The sequence below is a fragment of the Stegodyphus dumicola genome, chromosome 1 (genome assembly GCF_044657685.1).
Source record: "Stegodyphus dumicola isolate Sdum_Otavi_A_Nest chromosome 1, ASM4465768v1".
NCBI classification, from domain to species: domain Eukaryota; kingdom Metazoa; phylum Arthropoda; class Arachnida; order Araneae; family Eresidae; genus Stegodyphus; species Stegodyphus dumicola.
This window is the reverse complement of record NC_140768.1, coordinates 18,869,259-18,887,526: the sequence shown is the minus strand read 5'-3', so window position 1 is coordinate 18,887,526 and position 18,268 is coordinate 18,869,259. Positions and strand designations below refer to the sequence as shown.

The window sequence follows — 18,268 nt, the reverse complement described above, 5'->3', positions numbered from 1 at the left end:
CCGGAGCCGGGCTCCAGTGGGTTCCGGCACGCTACCTTTTAAAATTGGAATTTCGGAAAAAAAAAAAAAAAAGGTAGGCAGTTTAATTAGGTTTAGAAGAGTACACAAGTAAAATTTTGTAAAGATAGCACTAATCGTTTTAATTCTGTGGGTGTGCCCGAAGCAGGCACAGTGATTGAATACAGCTTCGAAAAGAGTTCTGAAACGAGCATTGCTGGGAAGCGCGTAAAAGAGTAAAAGATGTTGCCTACGATAAAAAAACACTAGATTCTGAACACCGTAGCAGATTTAGCATTTACCCAGGGTGTGTGACGGGAAGACTTGCCACTCTACACCCCGTAAAAAGCTCATTTTTGGTTATATAATGATTACATGCTTATGAATGGGAAAAAAAGGGTAACTTGGATATATGATATTTACATTTCATATTTACACTTTATTAGTCTATTTTTTTTTCTCGTGGTACTTTTCGAAGAAAGTGACACCACCTTTGCAAAAGCACAACCCAATATTGCATGTTTTGCACATGTGCCGGGATCCGTATCAGATTCACTATCTGAAAGCAATTCGTGTAGCACTTTCAGTGCTTTAGAAATGGTCAGCCCTCTCCGATCCGTTCGGAAAATAATTAAAAATCCGAAAAAAATAAACTAATATTATACCTACAATTTTGAAATTATAAACTATAAAATAAAAATATGAATGTCTACAACTCAAAACTATTAAACGTAACGCTAAGAGAACTTCTTTGAACCAAAGCCAAAGAGAAAAAGAGAATTGCTGTAAAAAACCAAACAGCTAACTGATAAAATTATATTTGACCTTCCGAAAATCACCTCCCCAACAATTTCTTAGTTGATAACCAAACACCTCTCTTGCCCTCCCAAAAGACAAATATAGGAAATGAAACACAGATGTGAACCCACCTTTCTATGTTAATGAGCTGACCGATGAGCTGCAAAGAAATATACAGCTGCCTCTCAGGACTCGCCGTGAGCCCAGTCTGGGAATAAACACCTCGGTTCGCCGTTCGATTTTGGGCAAGATTTCAAGGTAAAAATTTAAAACTAATATAGAATAAGAAAATTAGCATACAGCCAAAAAAAAAAAAAAAAAAAAAAAAAAAGATATTTCTTTTCAAACAATTCCTTTTATACCCTAAAAAAAATCTGGAAGATTTCTTTGAAAAATGAGGGCTTAAAAAACTAAACATGGCTAAAATATATGGACTGGTTTGTGTTGAGCTGCCATCTACAATAAATAAAGAAGGTTCAGAGTAACCTATAGTAATCTTCAAATCCTTTTTCATTCAATATTTCTGTGCGTACAGAAGGAAATTTTTAGGTGTGCCGCAAAGGGTTAAGCACTGGTTTAATGTCGAGGTTCTCAACTGGGGGGGGGGAGATACCGTCCACTTGATTCCATCTGCTTTGTACTGCGCCATCAAAATTTATCTAAATAAACGTACACGTAGTTAGCAATTTTTTATATATAAAGGGGAATATAATTCTGTATATAAAGGGGAATGATCTACAATGGTGTGCATGAAGTAAAAAAGTGTGAGAATGACTAGTCTCGCGCGTTGGAGATAAAAGTGTTTTTTTCGTACAGTGATGCTACCTCTCGCTTTGAAATTGTTGAGTTTGTTAATCAAACATTCGTTAAAGTTTTACAAAATATGAAATAGATAATAAAACAAATTCCAAATTCAGGCCTCTAGGTGCTCATATTCGGGCGGAGAAAAATTTGATGGCTCTAGATACCGTTATTTTTTCACAATGCGAGAATACATTCATGCAGATTCTTCACTATTTAATTTCTTTTTATATAATAGACGGCGATAACATTTACGGCTTGAAAAGTGAAACGGACATTTATAGTGAGCCGACGCAAAATGACGTTCCGTCTAGTCTAACGCATCTTTGGGCTAAAAATGATAAACACAGTTTTAGATAAAATACTGACGAAAATTTAATTTAATTTTACTGCATACATACAAAGGAAAACGGACGGCATTAGTTTAAAGTGACGAGAAAAGTATTATTGTCTAAATACCACATTTTCTTCCATAAAAAATCAGGTAACTATCATTAGAGACATCTTTTCTTTTTATTCGTCTCCAAGCGCCATTCGATTCTCCTTCTGATCAGTTTTCAGAGCTCTCTAAGCTTTAATAATGTGGCATAGGTTACCACCTCAAAACATCTTTAAAAGTTCTATATTGGCGACTTGAGTGTTCATGTCTCGAAACACCGTTCATCATCCAAGGCCTGTTCCAGGTAATTTGTTCGTGAAGTGAGGCATTCGTGATCCAAAGTTCCATTGTATTCTGTAGCATTCTGATCGTGATGATTCTTGTCCATATGGTGCAACATCCAAACTGGTTAATCGATGTGCCTTTTGTGATATTTTCCTCTTTGAATGTTGAAAATTTGTAAAACGCCATTCTCACTTAATGCATTAAAAAGAATTTCAGGTGTGAATTGTTGCAGAAGCGCACTCCATAAGAAGTGCGCACCTACGGTGGGAGTGGCGCGAAACTGACTGTTGACTTATAAAGATACATCGCATTCTCTAGTGCGCACTCTCGATGCGTAAATGGTTAGCATGTTTAAGTAGTAATTGGAAAATTCGAATACCGGTGAGGGCACAATTGATTTTTCTTATTTTCTAGCCCCACACATCTAATGGTTGTCCCGTATCTCTCGCAGTCAAGCAATCAGCTGCCTCCTTATCGCGGCGAACAGCCAGCCAGGGAGACAGACAGGCAATTGTCTGGAGAACTTCAGTAGGGTGGTTGCTCCAGAGTTTGAGTTTAGCTTTTAGCCGGTGAAGCTGTTGTTATAATTTTCGCAAGGTATTGAGAACACCTGAGTTTAAATATGTTTAAAACCTATCATTTCAATTATATACATTCTTTACATTTATGTAAATATTTCTGTATACAAAGTCGTGTTTATTATTAATATTAATTAAGTATAATTAAAGAGTAAGTTGGTTTCTTTAATTGCACTCTTAACTACCAACCTACATTTATTATTATTTTAATGATAATAAATTCTTATTAGCGTAGTCATGGGCGGTAGAAAATAATATGGTGCAACTCCATGCGGGCCGCCCAAACGGTATAGTGGTTAGCGTCGTTATCGTGCCGAAGGGCCCGGGTTCGAATCTCAGAGAACGCATGTATGTTTATAAATGTATGCAGTATGCAGGCACTCTAAATATGCGGCCAGCCGAAAGTCCTCTCGAGAGGTTGCTGGTAGAGGAAGAAGGGTGGAAAACTCTCGGAGCCGTCCTCCTCGGGTCCATCCATCAACATTGGGGGGGGGGGAGACTGAGCTAAGTCGCACTGTCACCTGTAAGGAGCTCAAGGCTGTTGCCAACGACAGGCGTAATCTTGTGCTCCTTGCCACGATGAATTTCGTGGGCTGACTATAGCTCAGACAAGTGAGCATTAACAAGAACAACAACTCCTTGAGGATTTTAGAACCACTAGTTGCCCATCATTGGTTTAAGATCAGCGTTTCTCAATCTGTAGTTTTCGAAGCCTGCCCTTTTGGTCCTCCTAGACTTCGAAAAAAGACAAAAATAAAATTGGAATTAACTGCTTACACCACACTATAGCTGAAAATCTCCGAGTTTGGAAGTTGCACATGGCAATTGTCTATCGTTTTTTCTTCCACGACTGACATTTTAAGAAATTTATTACCAGTTGGCCAACCTACAGCCTTTCCTTTTTCAGTCTTAGTAGGAAGTCTATCAATCTTAGAGTATCAGTCTTAGAAAGAGGGATTTAAAGCACTGTGGTATTTCACACCAGCATACAACCAAACATAGAACTATGCCGGAACAGGCAGCTTATATCCAATCAACATTAACTTTCAGTTAACAAGACGAAGATTGTCCGAATTCTAACAGCCTTGAATAATTAAAAACAAGTATAAATTTCTTCCAGTTAATTTATTATTTAATATCAATCTAAAATTAAATGCATTTTTATTAACTGTATTTCTACATACGCTAAATCTGTCTTGACTTATGCATCGGAGACTTGGGCACTGACTTTACGTGATGAGGAAGCTTTGGGAATTTTTGAGCGAAAGATCTTAACGTTGCATTCTCGGTGGGGTCCAGTTGAATGGATCATGGAGAAGAAGATCTAAATTAGAACTCTATAAAATTTACAAGCAACCTGATATTGTAAAATTTGTCAAATTACAGAGACTTAAATGAGCTGGTCATCTGGTTAGAGTGAATGAAGATCGCTGCTGCAAGAAAATCTTTCTGGCAAAGCACATGGGAAATAGACCTCGGAGCAGACCCCCCGCTGAGATGGATTGGAAAAGATCTTAATATTTTAAAAGTTAAAAACTGGAAAACAGTTGCCAAAAAGTACATATGCTTGGAGAAGACTTCTGGAGCAGCCAGGGCCCAACAGTTGCCAAAAAGTACACATGCCTGGATAAGACTTCTGGAGCAGCCAGAGCCCACCCAAGGCTGTCGAGCCATTAAAGAAGAACATTTGCTGAAAAAACTGCTTACAATCGGACAAGAGCAGAGTGGCCCGCAGAACATCCTAATTTATAAAAGTGGTCTCCAATTGAAAAATGTTTGAGAAACCCTAGTTTGGATCCTTCAGTAAAATTTATTGATATCCGCATCTCATTGCTAGAATACTTTGTAAAGATAATCCTCATTTGTATAAATATAGTCCTTCAAAGAAGTAGACACACATTAAAGAATAAACTTCTTACTGTACTATACTTTTTTATAGCTTTTTTTACAATGAATATGCAGCTTTGTTCTATTTATTTTACTTTTAAATAATGTGACAGAGAAGCTAAAATATTATTAAAATCTACGATATGTTTCTTTTTTACCCTAATAATTTACCTTTTTAAAGACCTTTAATTTTTCCCGCTAAATTTAAAAGTAAACGCATATATATGTATGTTACCGTGAAAGACCGAAATTGGAGAATGTCGACTTTCAACAGAGAATATCAACATTCACCAAATACGTCGGTGAAAGACCGAATATTTCACTACATTTTTGTATATTCGAACCCTCACCGGTGTATGTCGACAATCACAGATATGCTCTGGTGAAAGTCGAAAAGAGAGGTCATAAAGTGCCATAATAGTTTAAGTTGTTGCAATAAATAAGATTTGAATCCCATAAGTTAGTAAGTTTTTATGACTGTTATTTTATTTTCTCATTTAGAACGTACTGTATAAGTAAGTAAGTTTTTAACTTCTATTATTTTCCTTTCTCATTTTGAATGTATTGTGTGTTTTAGGTTCTCATGTTCTTAACTTCTTATTTCAAGTTTCAAGTGCGTTTATTCGCGACTAAATTACGAAGAAGGAAATATAATATAGTTATATGTTCAACATTCACCATTAGTACATGGTGAATGTCGACATTCACCGGTGTAAGTCAGAAATAAGAGTATTTGGAAAATATTTCGGACATACACCAAGCGATTATGTGAATGTTGACATTCACCGGTGAAAGTCGACATTCTCCAGATTTCGGTGTTTCACCGTAACATATATATAAATCTAATTTAAGGATGGAATTACGAGCGTCAAACTTACACAGACCTAACTCCGCACAATCTTATAAGAAAATAACCTCAATATTAAACGTTAATAATATCGCGTAAACTTTAATAAAACTGATATTGAAATACGTTATTCAAGAATTCATTGCCTCTGCATGTCTTAAAATCACAAAACTCACGATCAAAATTACACTGATTCAATTACATTGTGTCTGTTCTGACGTAGGCTACACCTGCCTATTTAGGTCAAGGTATACAGAATCATCCTTCACACGTGAAGATATCAAGGTTCAAATCCCAAAAGGATGACTAAGAAATGAGCTCACTTTCTTGAAATTCAAAAGATCATCAATACTTCAGGCTTGAGAACACATCTTTCACCTTGGGCGTATTTCAGTGTCAGTAAGTTTAGAAAACATTAAGCGCTTCCAACTCTCCAGTTTGCTCAGTTTGCTTAGTTTAAAACACAAAAATAAAGACACGCAAGTCACAACTATATGCATGTGAGTGGTGATGTTATGAGTATTCCATTACTAAAAATAAATAAATTACAAAAAAACACCATAAAAAAATCTGGATTTTTTTTAACGTTTTGTGTATTACCTTTATTTCTTAAATATCATGTTCTTCGCACTTAAACCATAAAATTCAATTTAACGGTAATATCGCAAAATAATGAGCATATCTTTAAAATTTCCGATACTACACAGTCTCGCTCTTGGATATATATATATATATATTTTCCGTACAGTGTTGCCATTGCTTGCTTTAAAAATCGTTCAGTTTGTTAATCAAAAATTCATTAAAATTTTACAAAATATGAAATAGATAATAAAATAAATTCCAAATTAGGGCTTCCAGATGCCCATATTCGGTGGAAGATTACGTTATTCAAAACTGGATGGCTCTAGGTACCGTTGTTTTATCACAATGCGAGAAACATACATACATTTATGCAGATTCTTCATTATTTAATTTTTTAAAAATATAACGCAGGGCGATAATATTTGGTGGCAACAATTTGAAAAGTAAAGCAACGTTTATAGTGAATCGACGCAAAATGTCAAAACGAAATTAATAGTCCTCCAGGGGAAATTGCCTCTTTGGACTAAAAAAAAAAAAGTTACAGTACACATAACAGCTCAGAATGGATGCAGAAAAATGCAGTTTAACTAATTTAACCTTTAGATTAGTGTCAGTGGTATTTAAAGATAGTAACTGAAAAAGCTATGCGCGTCAGAAACCAAAAAAAAGCCGAAATAAAATTTGTTAAAAGGTCCGAATCCCGCGAACGGGCTGGCTGCATGGGCGTTTTCGTGGTTTTCTCCATGTGCAAAGTGTATATGAGGCAGTTTTTCTTATCAAGTCCTCCACGAAGGCAACCATTGCCTTAGGCAGATACTCTCGAATGCTTGGCCGTAATCAAATAAACTAAATGTTTGCCTGGAATCGAATTCGTCTAACTACCAGTTTTGAACAACTTTATCGCTTGGGCCTCTGGTGGGCACATCCCTGCACTTAAGGGCAGATAGTTGTTGCGTGCTTTATTTGATAAAAAAAAATCTCATGTGTACACCACAAGACTTCCTTGTACGGAATATTAAATTATACGCATTTTTTCTTGCATTTCGTTTAAACTTATTGGATTGAATTAAATCTACTTCGCCGACAGCGCATCAACCACAATAGAATAAATGCATTCTTTAAAATTTACTCTATTTGTTTACCATAGCGACACTGGCGCTAGGTTCACTTAACAATATTACATTTTGTTCATATTATAACTCAGAATGCACAAAATTTATATCATTTAAAGAATTATCTAATAGTTGCCACATGTTCTATTCAAATACTATAAATAAAGCTAGAACGATGTATAAAAGAAATTAAGCAAACAAAACAAAAAAGAAACAGTTTTTCACAGACGATTGAATATTTCTCATTCAATTAATTCAGTTCTCACTTCGCGAAAAGGCAAAAATATATAAAAACTCAAAATATCTGTATTAAAAATTACGAAGTAAATCTTAAACACTTATTTCCTCGAAAAAATTCCAGAAAAGATTAAGCATGATTTAATTCGCAATAATAAATGAAGGCGTTATCTTTGTTGTTGCGAAACTACGTTTCTCTAGATTGGCAACGAATCCACAACTCTGCTGTTTCAAATGTAAACAAGCAATGGCCGCTATCAAAAACATTATTAGGTTTAGCGGCACTTAAAAGACTTTAAAATTGTTGATATTTCTAAAAATATTGCATACAGATTTACTAATGGCATAAAAACCTTAACCAGAAGATAAGAACAACATAATTCAATCATTTTTAAAGCAAGAAATGTAAAATTTACAAACATATAAGAGTAAAGAAACTGAGATCACTGAGCCGGGTAACAGAGTGGATATTTATATAAATATATTTATATACGTTTGGTGCGGCCGATTGCAACCAAAATATGAGGTGCACATCTACATGTTATAGTAGTCCTATATACAATATTTCAACGTTCTGAAGCTACTCGTTTTTGAGTTATGCGAGATACGTACGTACATACGTTCGTACAGACGCCACGAAAAATTCTCTAAAGGAGTTTTATAATTTTTTTGGAGGAAACGAGTCTTTTATTCTGTCCTTACGTACAGATATCACGCAAAAACATCGTTAAATTGCATTCGAAAGCGGTCAAAATGGATATTTTCGTTGAAATATGCTGCCTGAAACTTTTCGCGATTACAATACTTCCTTTTTACTTCCTACAAAGAAGTAAAAATGAATAAATAAATATGAAAAATAGATAAAACTAGGAAGCAAATCATCCAAAATAAATTTTTGCCGTGTTTGGGAAGTTTCACCATAAACCAATCTCTCATAGTCTTCCAAGATTTTTGAAATTTAACATTATATAGATAGCACCAGCCCTCTTTCCTTTTTTCAACACTCGTGGATTTAAATTAATGCGTTTTTTTCCCAACTTCGTCTGTGGACTTAATAGCTTAAAAAATTGTTAACAAATTAACAGTTTTTGTTTTGTAATTACAAATCCATCTATATCCTTCACATGATTTATAGGTGGTGTATTTAATTATGGCAAACACACTAGGGCTATCTGCCTAAGGGGACGGATGCTTTCGTGGAGGACTTTCTAAGGGAAACTGGCTCGTATACACACGTCACACATGGGGAAAACGACGAAAACACCCATGCAGCCAGCCCGTTCGCGTGATTCGAACCTCGGACCGAACTACCAGTGTTCAGCGACTTTACCGCTCGGCCGCTGGTGTGTCCTCATGATTTATAGGAAAGTCAGTTTTATGAAAGTTTGTTTTTAAAAACTCTTATATGACGAAATACATTCAAAAATATCACCTAAAACGAAGAAGATAAAATATACCTCTTCGTTTAAATATACTCTGAATCTAACTACCGATGTTCAGCGACTTTTTTTTTTTTTTTTTTTCAAGCTAAAAATAAATAATATTATTCTGATAATTGGTTACACCGAAAACTCGCTTTACGAAATGGTGTGCCATAGTTCTGATAAATAACATCAAAAACTTCAGTAACAATGTTTGGACAGGAAAAATTCACTACACTGTAGGTTTTTGAGCAAATCCGTTCGAAGCGTAGTATATCAAAACCGAAAACGAACTAATAAAAATTTTAAGGAAAGTAAGGAATGTCGTGTATTGTTGCGTTCTAAGGGTTCGCGGATTTGGAGTGCTTCATAGCAACACTTGGTGAAGAATCAAAACACAATTTATTCATCAGTATTACTCAGCGACAGTTCCAAAGACGCGCTACAGTCGTCGAAAAACTACGACAAATACGCTGAAACAATTAGCAACACAGCCTTTAGGCTATAATGGTGAAGACAGCTTCACGGCAAAGCACTAAATTACCGCTCCGAAGCTAATCTCTTAAATCAAAACACTACTCAACATTCTCTCTTACTCTGCATACAGGCAGGCTATATATAGGTTTTGACCTGCGTTCGAGAACATTCTCGGGGAAACCGGTAAGAATTCCTTCTAGAATGTCTCGTTCCGTCTATAGCATATCGCTAATTTTGTCGCCAATTGGGCGTTTTCGCGCCAAACCTGGAAGCCCTGCCTTTTTTGGTTCTTTCTGGCAACCGTAAAGCCGCTTTGGGAGGAACTATCTTTCCGCAGCTGAGAATTCCGAAACGGTATCTTTTAGGTTGCGAATAACATACGTTTAAATATTTTGCATACTGAACATCAATTAACTTCTTCATAGTAAATTTTAAACTTTTTTTTAAAATTTTTGTGTAGATGTGGATTTTACGTCAAAATACAAGCTTTAAAAACTCATTAAAAACATTCCTTAATATTGTATAAAACCGTTGAAGTTAATAAATTTTCAAATATTTTAATGCAGTGTTTAAAACGTTTCCTTAATCAAGTAATTTAAATATTGTATTTTGCCAAGTATAAAAATAACTGGATAATTAAAACCAGTTTGCAACTTTATTTCTTTTTCAAGGTTTCTTAATTAATAAATGTGATAAAATCTGAGATTAAAAATTAAAAACTCCTTTTCCTTACCAGAAACTAGCTGAACACAAATTGAAATTTATCATTCTGATCTTAATGGCAAATCCCTCATGAATTCTGCAAAGAAAGCTATTTAAAAATAAATTGCCCAATTCAGATATTTAAAGAAATTTCACTACCGTAAAAGAAAATGTTTCTTGAATAATAATAATGATTTCCCACTTGTAAATGAATAATGATATAATCGTTTGTTCGCTCTTACGTTTTTTAGTAAAGATTAAAACCTTTTATGGAATTCGACATATTAAATTTATTTCTTAGTGCTATTTCAATTAGAATGAAGTCATTTTTCCAACTTAATTTGGTTTTTCAAACTCCTTTTTCAGATTATCTTTCAATGCAGCAATTTCTTGCACTTGCTATATTGTCTTGGAAATTCTTCTTTAAATATACTCATATTCACATACATCTTCTCGTAAAATTTATATACAGAAACTTCGTTATTTTGAATTACATGTTTTGCAGCAGATAGCTCACCGTACACAGTAAGATACTTCGCTTAAAATGTTTAATAAAATAAATTATTATGCCTTTTTGACTTATTAAATATTAATCGTGACACATATTTTAACAATGCATCCCCCCTAAGCTTTTGATACGCCTTTTTTTTGTTGTTGTTGTTGTGAAAAATGTATAGTCGATGGTTTGTCTTAATTGACATACTAAGATTATGATACATAACGTCAGTTTAGGTTAATTATCATGTCAAGTACTTTATTTCGTTGTAAAGTAAACGTTTTTAGGACTTTCCTATATTCGAATTTACTTTTCACTTCGGAGACATTTTTAATACTGCATTGCATGTTGATCGTAAAATATTGGATGTAGACACTGCTCGATTTCCTCGTACGGCTTGCTAAATTATGCGCATTTTTAGATGTATGTCATTTAAATTTATTTCCTCGAATTTCATTAGACATATATTTCTCATTCAATCAATTCAGTTCTCACTTCGCGGCAAGGCAAAAATACGTAAAAAACTCAAAATATCTTCATTAAAAAGTGTAAAATACAGAAAACCATAAAACACCAAATAACGTTAAAAACAGTTAAACTTTTTTTATATAATTAAAATTAGAGTTTGTACTCAAAAAGCAAGAAAACAAAATTTTCGGTACACGCAACTGAAAGTTAACCTTTGGTCCTAGTCAGCAAAAACACACTGAAATTGGCACACAAGTTCACTTGATTCACTGTTCTACTAAGAGTTTCAAATGTAAACAAATGGTGGCCTTAAGCCTAACGCCACTTTAACTTTTAAATTGTTGATAATTCTACAACTATTGCATGCCGATTAACTAAACGTATAGAAGCCTTAATTGGAATACAGGAACATATGCAGTAAAACACCTATTATCCGAATCAGTTGGAACCGGACCCCATTCGGATAATCAAAAATTCGGATAATTGGATTTTTTCCGAAGAAAGCATCTACGTGGAGTTCAGTCAATTAGCGTACTGAACATTACTTACAATTGCTGAAAGTCATTGCTTGCTGAACATTGCCATTTAAAATTTTAAATTGTTGATAATTCTACGGTTATTGTATGCAAATTAACTAAAGGCATAAAAACCTTAACAGGAACATAACAACTAATTCAATTACATTTTAAAGCAAAAAATACCCAGTTTACCAACATAAAAGAATTAAAACGAAAATGATCCCACCGAAGTGGGTAACAGATTGGGAATTTATATACATATACATGCTTCGTGCCGTCGATTGCAATGAAAAAGGGAGGTGCACAACTAGGTGTTATAGTAGTTCCATATGCAAAATTTTAACATTCTACGGCTACTCGTTTTTCAGTTACGAGAGAAAAAATTCTCTTCTGAATCTATTTTATATCCATTTTACAATTCGTTTTGGAAGAAAGAGATCTTTATTCTGTTCGTTCATACAGATGTCACAAAAAAAAAAAAAAAAAAAAAAAAAAAAAAAAAAAAAAACGTTCAAAATGGATTCTAGAGCGGTCTAAATGGATATTTTCGTTGAAATATGATACCCGAAATTTTTCGCGGTTATGGCACTTCCTTTACTTCGTGCAAGAAAGTAAAAATTATATCATCTGGCCTTTGAACTAAATTTTGAAGCGACCTTAATAACGTATTCCATTCCTCAGCAGAAGGTATGTTATTTGCAGGTTTCAAAATTTTAACCTAATGTTTAATTGATTATTTTCCTCATTATATTTCTGAAAGCAATAAGAACTTTATTATCGCTGAAATGCATGACCTTTAACGGTGATCTATTGATTGGTTGAATCGTCACATTATGCAGTATAAAAATATAGAAATAAGAGATAACTAAAAGAAAGCAATTTCTTTGGAAGTTAAGATAAACATTTTACTCTCTTAAGAATGTAAAAGGTTCAATATCTGAAGCTAGGGAGTTTAGTTTGAATGAAGCCACAGTGAGAACGATAAAAAAACGAGTTGTTATAAGACAGTCTCGATGTCTTCAGAATCAAAAGCTGGTGCAAAACTAACATAATTAATTCACAAGAGATATTATTATAGAAAATAACCTTAAATAAACAGACTTGATCATTAGATTATTGCAATATTTTAGTCATAATACATTAAAAGAATTTTCCATTTTATCATGGGTACACTTGATAAAGACAAAACATTTAGAATTATGGACGTGTCCGTGTGTGTGTGTGTGGAATTCAATTATGGATTGCACACAATATGTTGGTGTGGCGTTACCAAAATTAAAGTCATCAACTCTGACTCTAATATTGGTGGCAACAATTTCAAAAGTGATTCGCCATTTATAGTGAATCAATGGAAAATGCCAGAATGAAATTAATAGCCCCTCAGGGCAAATTGCTCCTTTGGGTTAATAATAACTTGTATAAATAAATAAATGACTCTTTAAGATTTGTCCTCTGTTTCCATCAGACTCCAAATTAACACATAAAATTGTCATAAACTGTCCTGTTATTGTATTGCGTGCGTACGGGTTCGCAACAGATTGAATGCACTCAGAACTGATATCCTCAAATATAATACAGGGCTCTAATATTTGGTAGCAACAATTTGAAAAAAAAAAAAAAAACCCGGCTGATCTTTAGAATATGGTAACTGGTAGTTTGGCGACATTTTGGAGGCGATAAAGGTTACTACCTGGGACTTTGGTAACAATGTGAGCAGTACTCAGTTCCGATTACGCATTATTTTGTGTGAGGGAAATGAGAGATCATGGGATATGTCATGTGATATTAATGGATGAATTACGGTTCTTTAATCGGAAAAGGGGGGAATTTGGAAAAATATCTGTGGCATATATTATTTTGTATTAAGCTTCATTGTGTGTTGTGTGAAGTAGGGTTGAATAATTTGGGGATTGTATGGCGCTGTCTAAAGTGAATTCTAGATGTGATAAAGAGAATTTTGCTTTTTATTTAGCAGAGGAAGTGTGGAGGAAAATTTCGGAGAAAAAATTGTTCAATAATTTTATTGAATCCATAATAAAAGTGTATCCACCATGTAAGCAAGATTCTGAAGAAGATTAGGTAAGTTAGTATTTTTAATTATTTGAGGATATTATTTTTATGCATTGTTCTAAATGTAAGGTGGAAGTAAAGTAATTTGGTATTATTGGGAAAATTGTTATTAGCAATGATTTAGTTTAAAGTAATTAGGATTGTAAGCTAATTTTTATTAATTTAATGTATGTGCTCATTTATATTTTAAGTAGTGTTTTTGAATTTAATTATATTTTAAGTAGTGTTTTTGAATTTAATTATATTTTAATTAAATGATAGTTATTTTGTGAATTTTATGTTTGTAGGAATTTGGTATACGTTTTAGTTGAAGTAAACGTGCATGGAAATAATTTAAATATTTGACACTAAGTATTTGTAATGCTTGCGGTATGAATTCGGTGGTGACGTTTATAATATAATAGATGATTTAAAGGTAAAAGTTTTTGGATATTTTATTTATTTTATATGTGGAAATGTTCATATTTGGAAAGGGTATATACTTTTTCGCGATCAGGTAATTTCATATATGTTCTTTTTACCGGGTTTAAAGATTCAGAAAATTGTCATGTATTTTCGTGAAATTTTTCTAATTTATGAGAAAAAAGCAGTGTACATGGATATAGTGAAGAGTGTGCGCAATGGTATTTTTGTGTAATTCTGGGATTTTTTTTTTAAGTAAAAATAAGTCGACGTGTACATGGTTTATGTGTATGTGTTATTTTGAAAAACGCGTAAGGAGTATGGTATTGTGCACTTTTTCCCAATTTTGCAGTGAATATTTGTCATGATTAAGCAGTTTTGTTAGATAAAATTTCTAGCATAAGTGTAATTCGGCTAGTAGATTGTTGGAAGAAGTGTTCAGTAGATAAAAAGAAAAGAAACATGTCTTTACTTCGTGAAGACAAAATGGCAGCGGGGAAAAAAAATAGAGGGTTGCTGTAAGAGAGTTGGTCGCCAAATTTTCACCAAAAAATCGTCAAGTTACCATAATCTAAAGATCAACCAAAAAATCTTTTAAAGTTTTCAACGCAAAATGCCAAAACGAAAATAATAGTTATTCAGGGAAAATTGCCCCTTTGGATTAAAAAAAAAGAGGCTTTGAAAACCACTTGCCTTTGACTAAAATCTTTCTGAGTACATAAAAAAAGAACCGTATCAAACGAGACTATGTGCAATTGAGTACGCCAGCTTTCTCTAAAGCCATGTTAGCTAAATGGGCAATTTGCATTGACATAGTGGTTCACCCGGCAAAGCTAAGTCCATCTGGTGTACTCTGTAAGCTTAACGGTTAACCGAAACATATCACGCCTACAATTGTAGTGCTAATCTCTCTCAGCTTCTCAGACCTTTAGATTATCAGTGGAAGATTAATTCTGTTTACCTTGCAGGCTTTCTATAGAAGGATTACGTGTCCGTTTTAACCGCCCTTTCAAGTGCCCGAGTATAATTATGGGGCATTACTTGCAGGGTTCTCCGCGGTTTTGCCGCATTTCATAACCTTCATTTTAATGCCGGAAATTTAGTCTTATGCAAAGATGGCTTTTCTTATTATGGTGCGCTCAGAATCGGTATTTTTAGTAGCCCGTAATACTCTGATGAAGTACAGAAAAGGTGACATAAAATGCATTCAACTTAGAATCAAAATTCTAGTTTTACCAGCTGCTCATAACCTTTCATATTAAATAAGACTTTCATATTTTATTTGAAATATTATTCTTTCTTCACATAAATTAAAATAATGAACATGCTGAAAACTCCGCACTGAACACAACGTTTTAAATAGAAGAGAAATACGGAAATGTAAAATTTAAAATTGGGCAAAAAAAGTAACGTTAGTTTGGGGTCGATTTTGAATAAAACTTACTGATTTCGAAGGACGATCAGAAACAGGTCCTCTTTTCTTACGCAGGAGGAGGAAAAAAAAGAAATAATTTTTGTTCGAAATGGTACTTTTATACTTAGGTAAAGGCTTATTTCAACGTAAATCTTTTTCCAGCTATTACAAGCACCTCACATAACCTTAGAGGAAACCACACATACAAAATTAAATTTGCCGCCCAACCGTGACGGTGGTTACCGATGCTGACTGCTGTACCGAAAGGCCCGAGTTCAAATCCTGGAGAAGGCATGCCTTTTTGTAAATGTGTAGCGTCTGGGCGACCTGGAGGCACTCTAAATATTCGGCGAGCCGAAAGTGCTCTCCAGAGTTTGGTGGTAACGGGAAGAGGGGTGAAGACCCTCGGACCCGTCCACTTCGGGGGGTGATCTCCATCAAAATTATATGTGGAACGGAGCAAAGTCGTATTGCCACCTGTGTGGTGCTGAAATCTCTTGGCAACGACAGGTGCAATCTTGCACTCCTTGCCACCATGAATTTCGTGGGCTTGCTCTGATGTTATTGTCAGACAAGTCACAACAAAGCGCTGGAGGCAGGGATATCTTCGTGGAGGACTTCCTGAAAGAAACTGGCTCGTACACACATTACACACGGGTAAAAACACAAGAACGCCCATGCAGCCGGCCCGTTCGCGGGATTCGAACCTCGGACCGAATTGTCAGTGTTCAACGACTTTATCGCTCAGGCGCTGATAAGCGATTTTTGAAAAGAATGAAAGTTAACAGATGTATTACATACAGGCAAATAGTTATACATTGGAACCTCCAGATACGAGTTTAATTCGTTCTAGCAGTGAGCTCGTATAGCGAATTTCTCGTATCTAGAAACAAACTTAAAATAATGGAAATCCAGTTAATCCGTTCCGCACCCTAAACAATATCATCATAAAAATCTATTTTTCTAATAAATAACACTAAATAAATAATATAACCATAGTTTACCTTTATGATAGCTTCCGACACCGACCTTAACAGCTTCTCGTTAATCCACACCAACAACAGCTTCTAGAAGTTTTGGACAGTGTTTGGAAGTAACGGTAACTCCTTTGCCTACCTCAAGTTTGTTTCTTAATTTCTTCCTTATTCTTCAGAATAGATCGTCGGTGTCGAAAGGCCGTAAGTCTTTGCCAATTCCGTCACTCTTTCACCACGCGTATGTTTATCTGATTTCTTTCTTAATTTCAACGCCCATGGCTTCCTTATTTTTCTTTGCGGCACTATCTGAGGCAACAGTCTTTTTGGAAGGCATCGTGAAATAATTATTTTCACGTTAAATGTAATAAACAATTAATTTACAAGCGCACAAACACGTAGATCAAAGAACAAACACCGAGTGATCTGACGAGGGGATTCCCCGAGTCGAGCCGGATCGGGAAATGGCTCCACGCATACCAACAGCCAGGCTCGTTACTCGAGTCAATGTTCGTATTTAGAGACAAATTTTTCGCTCATATTTTTCTCGTATCTCGAATATAGAGGTGCACGTATGTCGAGGTTCCACTGCATATTAAAATGATGAAGATTAATTCCAGTACACTAAGTTAGAGGATCTCTTACTTAAGACATATCTCAACGGATGAGAAAAATCATGGCTGTCTAAAATGATTTTTAGAAAGGAAAATCATATTTCATGAAATCTTAAACGGTCTGAAACAAGTCATAGAAGAATATGCACATTAAGCAATTATATAACCTTATGGTATAGTTTTTATAAAACTGAAAAAAAGGAAAAGGAATATTCTTTCACTTTTCGGATTTGTTACTGCGATAGTATTTACCTGACAGGTTGAGTTCTATCTCCATTGCGCCGGTCAACTTCTCTTTGTGGTACTCTGTACCACCGGAAATTCATCTTCCAGTTGAAGCCACCCCAGGTCATGTCTGAAGCCGGGACATATTCGAAACTAGTGTCACTGATCACGTCAATTATAGGGCACACAACTCGGGTTCTAAAAGAATCAACAATCATCAGTCACATTTCCAATCTTTCTAATAATTCATATACCAGTTCTCCATTTCATTTGCATGAACTAGGTGGTGAAAAACATTAGGACACAGAATAGCAATTCAAAACAAAACAACAACACCAACAAAATCAAGGCTTTCAGATTTTATATTAAAACCAAATGGGCATTTTTTTAACATTTTTGGTGTTACCTTTACTTATTAAGTATTATGTTCTTGTAATTATTCCCTAAAAAATTATTAAATAAATTTTAATTGATGAGAAGTGTGGGGAAAATGGTCTAATGTCAGCAACTTCTGTCAAGAATATTTTCATGAATTTTGCATGCAAACCTATGCCAATTTTTGTCCTTAACTCAATAAAACAACGTTTCCCAGTTGGTGAGTTGCGATACTCTGATATACAGCGAAGCATAATCAGCTGTCGCGAAATTTTTAAATTAAAATGCATTTTGTGGAATGTAGACACGCTCTGCACAAAGACTTTGTTTGGCTTTTTCATTTTTATTGAACCACTTTTTCCATAATTTTTTTATTATTTACTTTTTTCTGGATCACTACTTCCGTCTTGGGGGGGGAATAAAAGAGGGAGGGGACAGTTCTATATCTTCCTTTCTGCTGTGCCGATTGTTTTTTCATGTCTCGAAAGCCTGACTTAGGATATGTATTAGATTTATATACAGCGTTGTTCTAATATATGTATTTTGACACAGACTTTTTCTGAAATGACATGCCAATGTTTTTTTTACATATTTCGATTCTACTTCTCA

General features: G+C 34.6%; 1 protein-coding gene across 11 annotated transcripts in view; it reads right to left on the bottom strand.

Moving 5' to 3' along the window:
• Window positions 1-18,268, bottom strand: part of LOC118184546 (polypeptide N-acetylgalactosaminyltransferase 13-like) — a 558,492-nt gene that overhangs the window by 20,737 nt on the left and 519,487 nt on the right. For all 11 annotated transcript variants that reach the window (XM_085813176.1, XM_085813209.1, XM_085813204.1 and 8 more), the window contains one exon: window positions 17,312-17,482. In XM_085813176.1, coding sequence (XP_085669302.1) covers window positions 17,312-17,482 — 171 coding nt within the window. The remainder of the gene's footprint in view (window positions 1-17,311; window positions 17,483-18,268) is intronic.